The following is a 12,297-nucleotide window of genomic DNA, read 5'->3' as shown; positions in this document are numbered from 1 at the left end:
CAAAAACACAGGCTTAAAAAAGCTCTCAAGCTTCTTTTTACACCTGAAAGTTACCATCTTTCCCCTCCGTCAGAATCATGAGCACACTTTCTCCTCCCTAGGCTGGCTGGTTAGGTGATCGATGATGTGTGCGCTGAAGTAATCTAAGAGTCCCAGTGTGCAAGCAACTCTGCACATAGCCAACTAGTTTACGGAAAGAATAATTAGTGCATCCTTAAGCATGAGAGGGGAGGCCCAGGTGATAATATTAGATACTCAAGGGCTCTTTATACTTTGGCTCCCCCTTTCCAACAGAAGGCAGCCGGCTCGGCTCTTTGCCTCTTTATATAACGCCGCATCACTCCATCTGCCCAACTTGGTGCCCTCTCAAGCTCGGCCAGACCACATCTGTGGAGGAGTCTCCCTCTTGTGCTTCGAAGCTCGCCGATCGAGTTTTTCGCTGTGGAGCTGTGGGTTTGAAGGAAGCCATCCTCCTTTGTCGTCGACTAGAAGACCGCAGCCGGGTACTGAATTTCTCAGCCTTCTTTGTCTGTTGACTTTGTTTGCTTGTTTGCTCCTTGAGTATGCTTCTGATATAGTCAAGATCAAGCTCAGTCCTACCTCTTGGCTGCTATTACTGTGGGCTATGATTAATGATAAGTGAGGTCTTCTTATCCAAAAATGATAAGTAAGGTCTCTGTCGGAGTTACCATCTTAGTGGCAAGAAAAAACATCATAGTACAGCCTGCAAATACATGGCTTGTGTATCTATTTTAGTTCTTGCTGTAGTGGAAGAAAGACATGAAAGTTCTTGGTGCCCAGACAGATTTCATCTTCTCATCAACAGCCGTACCGTCTAAGTCATGCTTAATAATTATTTAAAGCTCTGTTAGTCTTGTCTAATTTGTTGTTTGTTTTGCTTACCCTGAATGGGACTGCAAATTGCTAGTACAATGGTACAGAAGTAACCATATTCGCTTCTCCAATAACTCTGGAATAGCTCTCCTAAACCATACGTTGGTGGGAATATTTACATAGCCGGAATAAAGTGGCTCGAACAATTGCTCAAATTTCTACTCCCTCCGTTCCTAAATACTTGTCTTTCTAGGCATTTCAACAAATGACTACATACGGAGCAAAATGAGTGAATCTACACTCTAAAATATGTCTACATACATCCGTATGTAGTAGTCATTTGAAATGTCTAGAAAGACAAGTATTTAGGAACGGAGGGAGTATATGTTATCTCCCAAAGGAATGTATCCTCGTTGGCGTATTTTTCTATGACCATATCTTCCTCCATGTTCCTGCAGCACTAGACAACCTTAGAGACCGCATAATAACTTTGACTACTCGTGAATCACACAACTCGTATTCCTTTTCCCCTTTCTGGTAAATGAATTCTTGTTCGCCATCTGACAGATATGAGGTGATCAATTCAGGTGTATCATCTAGCTAAAAGGGAGATCAAACCAGGTAGCATGATATAAGGATTGAGGACACAATGGAGCTCTACCCTGGGTACCTGGAAGACCACTTCAACATCCACAAGCTTAGGTGCGTATCTATTTCTCTTGATCCGTTCCTCTTAATTCTCCTACACAGTTTTTCCATCTGATTCTCCTCTGTGAATTCATGAATAGTATAGTCACAGCTGTTGCATTAATAGTCTGTCTGAACTCTGTAATAGAAAAACAAGGTGGCAGGCAGAGAGGAGACTTAGCAACTAGTATCGCTTAATAATTAATTAACGCGCACTTGCACGGCAATTTGCATTAGATTTGATACTTGTTGATGGTGATGCAAACTGATTGATGGTCTCCGGTGGGAGCTGGCAAGTGGGCTAGTGCATCCCTCCAAAGTGAGATCATGTCAGTTTAATAATAGCATTAACAAAGCAAAATCCTAGACTAAGCACCATCGAAAGGAGAAAAGAAGGAATCACCACGTTAGGATCGAAATGGTGCATCAAGCTAGGGAGATAACTTGTGCCAATTCTTCTCTGAAAGTATAATACTACTGTGGCCCTAACAGCCGTAGAAACCCCCTGCCGGAAAAAGGTTTTCCTGCTCCCAATTTGCACTTTGCACCCCATGCCACGGTAGCCGTTTTCCGCACAGGGGGCGCGTCAAGGATCGGCGCGAGTCCTGTTAGAGCCATGAGTTTGGCATCAGGGAAAGCAGCGAGCAGTGGTTCAGTGAGTGAGTGTGTTAGCAAAGCAAAGCATGCACTGCCAGGTGTTAACCAGCATGGTTGTGAGGAGCCCTGAAAAAGAAAAGGGAAGAAGAAGAAAGAATCACCATGCTTAGGATCGAAATGGCACATCGAACTAGCTAGAGGGAGATACCCTTGTGCCGATTCTCCGAAGGCATGAGGGGGAGGCGAGATGCTCCCTTCTGCTTTGTCCCTCCGCCTAATAGCGACCGTAGAAACGCAGGCTAGCATGCCGGACAGAGTTTTTGTCAACAGGTCACGTCGTCGGCCGGTGATTGGTGCTGGCCTGAATCTGCGCTTAAGGCCACAGTAGGTTAGTCTGAAACTCTGAATTCGTGCTTTTTCCTCAAGAGTGATCGCTCGGTGTTGTCTTGTGAGGAGTGATAGCCATGCGTTTGGCTTTGGCATCGGGTCTCTCTGGCCTGGTGGAGATGCTCATAGAGAGTTGACTCGGCGCGGGCACGACGAGGCCGGCCATGGTAGTGTCGCTGAATTTTTTGTGAAAATGGTGCGGGGTGCACTGGGAGAAGATGAGGAGAAAGCAGTGAGCAGTGAGCCGGTGTGTGAGTGCGTCGCCATTGGATCAGCACCAACTCACTGACTGACCACCCAATCAGCAATCTTCCCTTGGTCTGTCTTCCCGGGACACGTGTTGAGTTTTTAGCATCATATGACGCAGGGAACCTAGGCTGCAAGTGAGCACGGCGGAGCCGGGCCGGTGAACCTGGACGCAAGATCGGCCGGGTGTCGTTGGTGCGCGGTGGCCGGTGGGGTTCGCCGGCCGGCCGGGCATGGAAATAGATAGAGACCCTTGCGTCGTGTGCTGGAGTGGCGGATAGGCGGACGGACAGGCCTAACTCGAGCCTCGGCTTTTGCCGCGAAAGCCAGGGGGAGGGCCCCGCTCCCGCTCCGGCGCCAATTATTGGAGCACCATTGTTGATTGATTCCTCCTCCTCTCTCTTTCTTTCTCTTCTTTCTCCCGTGTGCGCTGGCCCGCCCGGTAGTAGTAGCAAGTAGCAACAGCAGTGAAAAATCCTCCACTACTCGTGGAGCTCCTGCATGCCAAGTAGTGGTAGACATCCCTCCACCGTGCATGCCTCGCCGCGGTGGTCGCCGATGAATCATGGCGGCCTTGACGCTACATGGGCTCGGATTTGACGTGATAACACGGGCACGCACGGTTAAGCTTCGGCCTTTAGCGTCGGAAGGTATGGTGGTGCCATCGCTGTGTTCATTCTACTACATACTACGGAAGCATTATGTGCGACGTGACGTCAACGGTGATGAACGGACCGGACCGGTCGCCGTCGGCGTCGCCGCTCTGGGCACGTAAGTGAAGTAAACCCTCGGCAAGTGGCGACGTTTCATTTGTCCCGGGGCGCCAAGGGAAGAGGCCAAGGCCACCTCACGGCCGCCTTTGCAAGCGCCAAAGGCCAGGACACAGCCAAAAGGGTCGGGCCGGCCGCGGGGCGCGCCCACTCCCCGCCCGTCGCGCTGGCTCTCCTCCTGTCCACGCCACGCTACGCGCCCCCGGATTCCGCCTCCAGATTCCATCCAGGCTCAAACCTCCACCACTCCAGCCCGCCGGTGACCAGCGGCCACTCCTCGGCCCGGATTCCCTCGTGCGCGCGTTCCATCGCCTCCCTCCACCGGCAGATCCGAGCATCGTCGTCGGGTCACCGGCCCAGCAGCATATATCATCTGTTGCGTACGCTGTCAGCTCGGTCGCACCGCCGGCGCTGCGCTAGCTCTGTGGCGCTCGGCTCAGCTCACGCCGGGAGCATATCTATCTGGCGCTCTGCGCCTGCCACCTACCGGCCTAGCCCCCTAGTTGTAGCTTAGTGCTGCTGTACCTAGTACCCACGCACGTCCATCCCAGTTCCCCTGCTTGCAACTCCTGTGTGCTGATTCTTATCCTGGTTCTTCAGCGGCACCGGCGGCGCGTCCCCGCCGGAGTACATGACGTCGGCGGCGGCGGCGCAGTACGCGCCGGCGCCCCTCCGGATGGCCATGTACGAGCGCGCCCCGCCGCAGCAGCAGCACCACCAACACCAGCAGCAGCAGCAGCCGGCGCTGGGCATGTGGAGCAGCGAGCCCTACAAGGTGGACAGCGGCGGCCAGGCCACCAGCGGGTCCAGCATCATGGAGCCCGACGCCAAGTTCGACCACCCAGGGGTACGCGACAGATTCATGCTCGCTGGCTCCTCCTCAGCTGGTTCACGCTTTCTCTCTACTCATTTTGGTGTGGTCTCTGCAGCTGGATGAGGATCCACACATGGACGAACTGGAGACGGCCGATCAGGGAGCGAGCAAGCCCAAAGAAAAGGTAACCATCAATCGCTCCATCACATCTTAAACTGCATGCTACTGTATAGTTAGTCTTCCTTAAATGTGCTGGGCAAAGGAGATTACTGTTCTCCAAAGTACAATTAGCTTCAGTTGTCCATTTCCCAGGCTAATCTGATTGATTCTTGCAAGAGGGAAATGACACTGTTGCACATATAAATTAATAAGAGATGATTTTGCTCAGGTCATGAGAAGACTTGCACAGAACAGAGAGGCTGCCCGGAAAAGTCGCCTCAGAAAAAAGGTACAGTACCTATAAGCATTCTGATTATTTTGAACATCGGAAGCCATGGCATGATTCACAACAGCGACTCACTGACGCCATTGTTGTGCTCCTTCCTTCCTTCGCCACAGGCCTACATCCAGCAGCTGGAGTCGAGCCGGATAAAGCTGGCGCAGCTGGAGCAGGAGCTGCAGCGCACCAGGCAGCAGCAAGGCATGTACGGGGGCAACCCGGGAACGAGCCTGCATCGCGGGGGCTCGGCCGGCCACCTCGGATTCGCGGCCGCGGGGCAGATGATGGACCCCGGCGTAGCGGCGTTCGAGATCGCGTACGGCCACTGGGTGGACGATCAGAAGCGGAACACGGAGGAGCTGCGGAGCGCGCTGCAGCCGGGGCAGGGCACGTCGGAGCTGGAGCTGGAGGTGATGGTGCAGACCGGGCTCGCCAACTACGACAACCTCTTCCGGGTCAAGGGCGCCGCCGCGCAGGCCGACGTCTTCTGCGTCATGTCGGGACTCTGGAGGTCCCCCGCCGAGCGCTTCTTCCTCTGGATCGGCGGCTTCCGGCCCTCCGAGGTCCTCAAGGTACGTTGTTATCGTCGGAAAGATGATCGCCGTTGTTATCGTCGTCGTCGGGGGTTGACCGGTGTGTGGCTGGCACGCAGATCTTGAGCCCGCAGCTGCAGCCGATGTCGGAGCCGCAGTCGGTGGCGGTGTACGCGCTGCAGCTGACGTCGGCGCAGGCGGAGGACGCGCTGTCGCAGGGCATGCAGAAGCTGCAGCAGACGCTGGCCGAGTCCCTCACGGACCCCTTCGCCGCCCCCGACGCCTACATGGCCGGCGCCATCGAGAAGCTCAAGGGCCTCGTCGGCTTCGTGCAGCAGGTACCTAAATCGGCGCCGCCGCCGGCGACCCATCCATGATCTGAAACTCTGAAGATTAACTTATGGCATTGTCGTCGTGGGTGTTGCAGGCGGACCATCTCCGGCAGGAGACGCTGCAGAACATGCACAGGATCCTGACGACGCGGCAGGCGGCCAAGGGCCTGCTCGTGCTGGGGGACTACTTCCAGCGCCTCCGCGCGCTCAGCACGCTCTGGGCGGCCCGCCCGCACGAGTCTGCCATAAGCTAAGCTGTGCTCGATCACGTAGCAATGGCGGAAGCAGAGAGAGATCGATGATGGCGCAGAAGAAGTTAGTACGTACGTACGTAGTAATCCATCCATCTGCTGGCCAGCGGAGGACGAAGAGATCCATCTCGCTGGGTTGAAGGGAGGAAGAGGTAGGCATTCAGAACCGCGCCGTAGGTACGTGCGTGCTTGCTTGTTTTCCAGACGATGACGGGGTAATTAAGGTCGATCAGGTGGCCGGATCAAGGGATCGAGGATGTGTAAATACATGTTTTGGTGTGATGATGATGATGATGGTGTAGCGATGAAATTGCTATAAGAAAACAAGGAGGAATTGTAGCGCTTGTGATCCGGTATATATCATGTGTAATTGTTTGTGATTAGTGTTGATCGTATCGTATATGGAGGAAATGTTTTGCTAAAGCACATTCAGATTTGCTCCAAGTATTGCGCATCTGAATCCATGTATCACCTCGCATAGCTTGTGTTACTTGAAGGTACCTTCAAGTCTATTACCAAATTGCAATGACCTCTCCTCTGGGCCGGATCCAATAAGGGCATTTCTAACCGGTCCCCAATAACTGATTAGAGGCGTGGGTTTTTACTCCTTTAACCGGCACCTAGCCAATCCCCAATCGGCGCTAGTGGAGCATAAATTATCCTCGGCCACGCCCCGCCTCCCTTACTCCACCACTCGGTGGCTGAGTAAAAAGTCCACTCTCCTCCTCTGCCTCATGCGCTCCACTCCCGTGCCACATCTTCGCCGGTGTCGCCCCTCCCACTACCCTCCGCTGTGGTCCTTGACCAACCAGATTGGTGCCCTCTCGCCCCGTCGACGGCGCACAACCGGTAGATCTGTGGCTTTCGCGTCCGCCGCTGGATTTGGCGCATCCGGCCGCCGGCGACTGCACCTTGCCATGGATTGGTCGGGTACCTGATTGCACAGCCTCGGCAACGCCTCCGCGCCACATGCAGGTATTGATTCCGCCTCTAGCCACCCCGATCTCTCCCGTCGGCGGTTCGCCGGCAAAGACATGCCGAACCGTCACCCGGGCTCGGCGCTGGCCCAACAGCTCGTCGGCTCACCGTTGTCGTTCATAAAGTGCGACGATTGCCCGCGGCAGGTGGTGCGCCGAGTTTCAACCACGCCGGAATATCCCAGATGGGTGTTCTTCAAGTGCAAAAAAGATCATGTATGTGTTTCTTTTCATTAGGTTGTTCACCAAATTCGACGCATTTCGGTGGCTCATTGTTGCTCTAATTTGTGTGTAGGATGAATGCAAGTTTTGGTATTGAGAAGAAGATTACATCGATCTATTGATAGCAGGAAAATTGATAGATGCTCGTGCACTCATTGCTGGAATAAAGACTAGAGATGAGACCAGATGCGAAGCAACATCTACTTCTTTGGAATCCAGGAAGAAAGAAGTGTGGAAGCTCGCGAAGCTACAGATCAACAATAAAGACATAGAAAAGATATTAATCCAACTAGTGGGAGCAGTTATGAAAGTTTGATATCTTTTAAAATGTCTAATTATGGTTCTTGTTTTCTTTGTATCAAAATGTCGTTGTATGAAATAAAGAACCAAAGGAATGTGTTTCGGTGGCCGAAAATGAAATTTGTTTTACTCCTTTATATATAGGGGAACAGTTAGGTCCGGTTTACTCCATCGGATACTACACTATCTTTAGGGGATCGGTTAGAAATGCCCTTAAGTGTTAGGAGCAAAATGTAAGTGGGACTTTGTATGTCGACAGACGGCTATGGGTGGTCTTGACATCCTGGACATGGAGTTGATAAATATAATCTACACAGTAAAAAAGAAGCATCTTTCAAGGAACCATGAAATCCCTGCTCTAGGTCTGGATATAATTCATTTCCACCTTGAGATGGGCTCCATGCATGTGCATTTGGTTAAGCATCGTTAGTCACCTGTACATAACATTTAAATTCAAGGAGAGGTGAACTTTCGAGACTAGAATGCAGATGGAGACATATGCCCTTCCTTGTCAAAAGAAGTGTGCATATTTGTTAGACTTGCTACTCGAGGCATTCTAGGATTTCAAATCTCTGATCATAGACATGTCATTTTTGATGGTATTCTTTCTCATTTACCCAGTTCACACATCAAACATAGGTAGAACTTGCTGGAATTTAGTCTATTTTGGGCAGCCCAATAACTATTTCAGAAATTCATAATAAATCTTAAAGGCCCACTTAGCCCATTTGTGCAAGGCAAGGGATACTACTAAAGTTTAGTCCCAAATTGCTAGTTTAGTGGGAGTTGGACCTCCTTATAAGGGAGGTTCTTTCATCACTTGTATGAGCATGAGAACAAGAGGGATATCCACGCGCGCTCCTCCTCCGCCACCCGCCTCGCCACGCCACGCCTCGTCACGACGCGACGCGCCGCGGGTTGCGGGAATGAGCCGATATCTAAATTTTTGCCACGCACTACGGGCATACGAAAGGTCACATGGAAGCTGAAAAGATTTTTGCGAAAGTGGAGTTCGAATGCGAACGGTGCAGCCCTTCGGCTGCTGGCTGTTCGCTTCACCTCCGTCTCTTTGTTTCGCCTCCCATCGCTGCCCTCTCGCCTCCTTCTCTTTCGCCTATAAAAGGGAGGTCGCTCCTCCCAGAGAGATGCACCAGAACCTCTTCCTCCTCTCGCCACAAGTTCCTGAGCACTGCGCTGCTGCTACGATCTTCCCCATCCCGGCTTGCGGCGCGCACCGCAGGTCGGGACAGTAGGCCTCCGAAGCCGCACCTTTTGAGTCCTGTACGGGAGAAGGGTGATAATGTTTTTGGGGAGCGCTCAGCGCGACTACTAGCTGCTTCATCACGGATGATCCGGTCGTCGACGACAACTTCCCCGACGACGACTTCTTTCCCGACGTCCACGACCTCCTCGACGACATCGCAGGCGAGGACACCGATCCCAAGTCCAGCACTTCTACTGCTGCTGTCCCGTACGTGTTCTTGCTCTTTCTGTTAGATGTCATGACACACTTCTTTGCTCTACTTTCTGTCCTACATGTGTTAGGTTCTACTTCATATATGCAACTTCATCTAGTGTATGTTTTAGATGTGTTTAGTTCAAGTTCATATATGCAGATGCTCTTTACCTTCTCTCTGTCCGAATGCATGACTTGTTTTACCTCTACTATATTAGTCATGCTTTATCTAGTATTTCTGTTAATAAAATCATTCGGTAAATTGCTCATATTTCCAACAATCCAAAAACCTTATTATAGGCAATTTACACCAAGTGGTTTTGTTGCTTCCATGAGACCTCCTATGTTTGAGGGTATCCACTATAAGAGGTGGTTCGTGAGAGCAGTCTTATGGTTTCAAACCATGAGTTGCTATGATGCCACTCTGGGCAAACCTGAAGGGGAGCTTGAGGCTCAACATGCACAAGCCTTTCAGAAAATGGATACTCTGTTTAAAGTTGCTCTCTTGAGTGTTCTTGGTGAGAACATAGTTGATGCTTATGCGTCAATTGATAATGGAAAAGATATGTGGGATGCACTCGAGGCCAAGTTTGGGGTCTCGGATGCTGGCACTGAGCTGTACATCATGGAGCAATTCTATGATTACAGGATGACTGAAGAGCGCTCCGTGGTTGAGCAAGCTCATGAGATACAGTAATTTGCTAGAGAACATGAGCACTTCAATTGTATGCTACTGGACAAGTTTGTCGCCGGAGGTATCATCACTAAGCTTCCTCCTTCGTGGAGGAACTTTGCTACCTTGTTGAAGCATAAGAGGCAGGAGTTTTCCGTTCCGGATCTCATTGGCACTCTTGATGTGGAAGAAAAGGCGAGAGCAAAGGACACACGTGCTCGAGGTATTGAGGGAGGATCTAGTGCCAATCTGGTACAGAAGAAGAACTTCCAGCCCCACAAGTTCAAGAACAAGGGCAAGTTTGATGGGAAGAACAAGGCTGTGCAACACACGAACTTCAAGAAGAAGAATGATAAGAAGAAAGGTGCTTGTCATGTGTGTGGGGATCCTGATCATTGGGCTCCTAGTTGCCCTAATCACTATGACAAGCGTCATCCTGGGAAAGGCGGCAAGACCGCTAATTTTGTCATTGGAGACACTAACATGAAGGATGCTGGGTATAGTATATTTCCCACTGTTCTTTCAGTATGTCATTCTCCTGATTGGTTGATTGACACGGGTGCTAATGTGCATGTATGCGGTGATATTTCTATGTTTTCGTCTTATCAGACTGCAGGGACTTCAACCGTGCTGATGGGCAACAGTTCAAGTGCTTCTGTTTGTGGTGTTGGCACGGTCGATCTGAAGTTTACTTCGGGGAAAATCGTGCGGCTGAAGAACGTGCATTATGCCCCCTCCGTCAATAAAAATCTTGTTAGCGGATCTCTTCTGTGTAGAGATGGCTACAAGTTTGTCTTTGAGTCGAATAAATTTGTAATATCCAAGTATGGAACCTTTGTTGGTAAAGGCTATGAGTCAGGAGGTCTGTTTCGTTTATCCTTATCAGACGTTTGCAATAAAGTTGTTAATCATATTTGCAACAATAGTGAATCCAATGTGTGGCATTCACGTCTTTGTCATGTTAATTTTGGTTGCATGTCACGACTAGCAAAGTTGAACTTAATCCCTAGCTTCACCACTATCAAGGGATCTAAGTGTCAGGTGTGTGTGCAAGCTAAGCAACCTCGTAAGTCTCACACGACTATGAAAATGAGAAATCTTGCACCACTAGAGCTCATACATTCAGATCTATGTGAAATGAATGGTGTGTTGACAAAAGGTGGAAAGATATATTTCATGATGTTAATTGATGATTCCACTAGATACTGCAGTGTGTATCTTCTGAAATCTAAGGATGAGGCTTTGAACTTTTTCAAGATCTATAAAGCTGAAGTGGAAAACCAACTTGATCGAAAAATCAAGAGGCTTAGGTCCGACCGTGGTGGAGAGTATTTTTCCAATGAATTTGATGCTTTTTGTGCGGAACATGGTATAATCCATGAGAGGACGCCTCCCTATTCACCTCAGTCAAATGGGGTGGCCGAAAGAAAGAACCGTACTCTAATTGATTTGGTTAACGCCATGTTAGACACATCGGGTCTCTCCAAGGCATGGTGGGGGGAGGCGATATTGACGGCATGTCATGTCCTAAACCGAGTTCTCACAAAGAACAAAGAGATAACTCCATTCGAGGAATGGGAGAAGAAAAGGTTAAAACTCTCTTATCTACGAACATGGGGTTGTTTGGCGAAAGTCAATGTTCCAATTCCAAAGAAGCGGAAGCTTGGACCAAAGACTGTGGATTGTGTTTTCCTGGGATATGCTTTTCATAGCATTGGCTATAGCCTATAGATTCTTGGTTGTAAAATCTGAGGTACCTGACATGCATGTCGATACGATCATGGAGTCGAATGATGCGACTTTCTTTGAAGATATCTTTCTCATGAAGGATATGGCTACTTCATCTAATCAGGAGATGCCTAGTTCATCGAATCAGGAACCAGTTACAATTACCAAACCCGCCATTTCGATGGAAAACTTTGAAAGTCCTGTGGAGGAAAACAATGAAGTTCCTACTAGGATCAAGAGACAGAGGACTGCAAAGTCCTTTGGTGATGATTTTCTTATGTATCTCATAGATGACACTCCCAGTTCTATTTCAGAGGCTTATGCATCTGAAGATGCTGACTACTGGAAGGAAGCGGTTCGTAGCGAGATGGATTCCATCTTAGCGAATGAAACTTGGGAGATAACTGATCGTCCTTATGGGTGCAAACCTATATGATGTAAATGGGTATTCAAGAAGAAGCTTAGGCCTGATGGTACTATTGAAAAGTACAAGGCTCGGCTCGTGGCTAAGGGTTATACCCAAAAGGAAGGTGAAGACTTCTTTGATACTTACTCACACTACAAAAAAAGACACATCCGTGACATTTTGGGCTGAACGAATTTTTTTCTGTCATACATACGACACTTCTATGACGATAATTGTGACAAAACCCGGTATCATCATAGATGTGGTGGGATCCTACTTCTATGACAAAAAATCATGACAGAAAATGGGCTTTTCGTCCTAGGCGTGCCGGAGACGCGGCTGCATGACATTCTTTGGGCCGTCCATGACGGAAAAAACCATGGTAGAAGCGAGGGGGAGGAAAATTTCGGGGAGTTCCCGGTTACGGTGGGAGGTCGGGGGCCGAGCGATGCGCATTTCTCTCGTACACGTACGCGCGTGTGTGCGAGGCGTTGGCTCTAACTGAACCCGAGCGAGGCGTTGGGCTCTAACTGAACCCGAGCGATTGCACTGCAGGCTACGCATTACTGAACCCGAGTGATCGATCGATGGCTGTTAACTGAACCCGATCGAGCAATTCCTTGGCTACTGCTGCTAACTGAAGCC

The 12,297-nt window shown here is 50.0% G+C and overlaps 1 protein-coding gene across 3 annotated transcripts; it reads left to right on the top strand.

Moving 5' to 3' along the window:
- The first annotated feature begins 243 nt into the window (after positions 1-243).
- LOC123190855 (transcription factor TGAL6) lies at positions 244-6,313 on the top strand. Of its 3 annotated transcripts, none has more exons than XM_044603589.1 (8): positions 244-503; positions 1,422-1,536; positions 4,122-4,368; positions 4,451-4,519; positions 4,724-4,783; positions 4,894-5,346; positions 5,427-5,645; positions 5,735-6,313. In XM_044603589.1, the coding sequence occupies exons 2-8, from the start codon at positions 1,484-1,486 to the stop codon at positions 5,891-5,893; spliced, it is 1,260 nt and encodes a 419-aa protein (XP_044459524.1). In that variant the 5' UTR covers positions 244-503; positions 1,422-1,483; the 3' UTR covers positions 5,894-6,313. The 3 variants fall into 3 exon arrangements, with proteins under 3 accessions (XP_044459524.1, XP_044459525.1, XP_044459526.1); XM_044603590.1 differs by having other exon boundaries at positions 266-503; positions 1,402-1,536; XM_044603591.1 differs by lacking the exons at positions 244-503; positions 1,422-1,536 and adding an exon at positions 3,200-3,401.
- The last annotated feature ends 5,984 nt before the right edge of the window (positions 6,314-12,297 follow it).

This window comes from Triticum aestivum, chromosome 2A (genome assembly GCF_018294505.1).
Source record: "Triticum aestivum cultivar Chinese Spring chromosome 2A, IWGSC CS RefSeq v2.1, whole genome shotgun sequence".
Taxonomy (NCBI): domain Eukaryota; kingdom Viridiplantae; phylum Streptophyta; class Magnoliopsida; order Poales; family Poaceae; genus Triticum; species Triticum aestivum.
The sequence above is the reverse complement of the archived record's forward strand: the minus strand, read 5'-3'. Positions and strand labels throughout refer to the sequence as shown.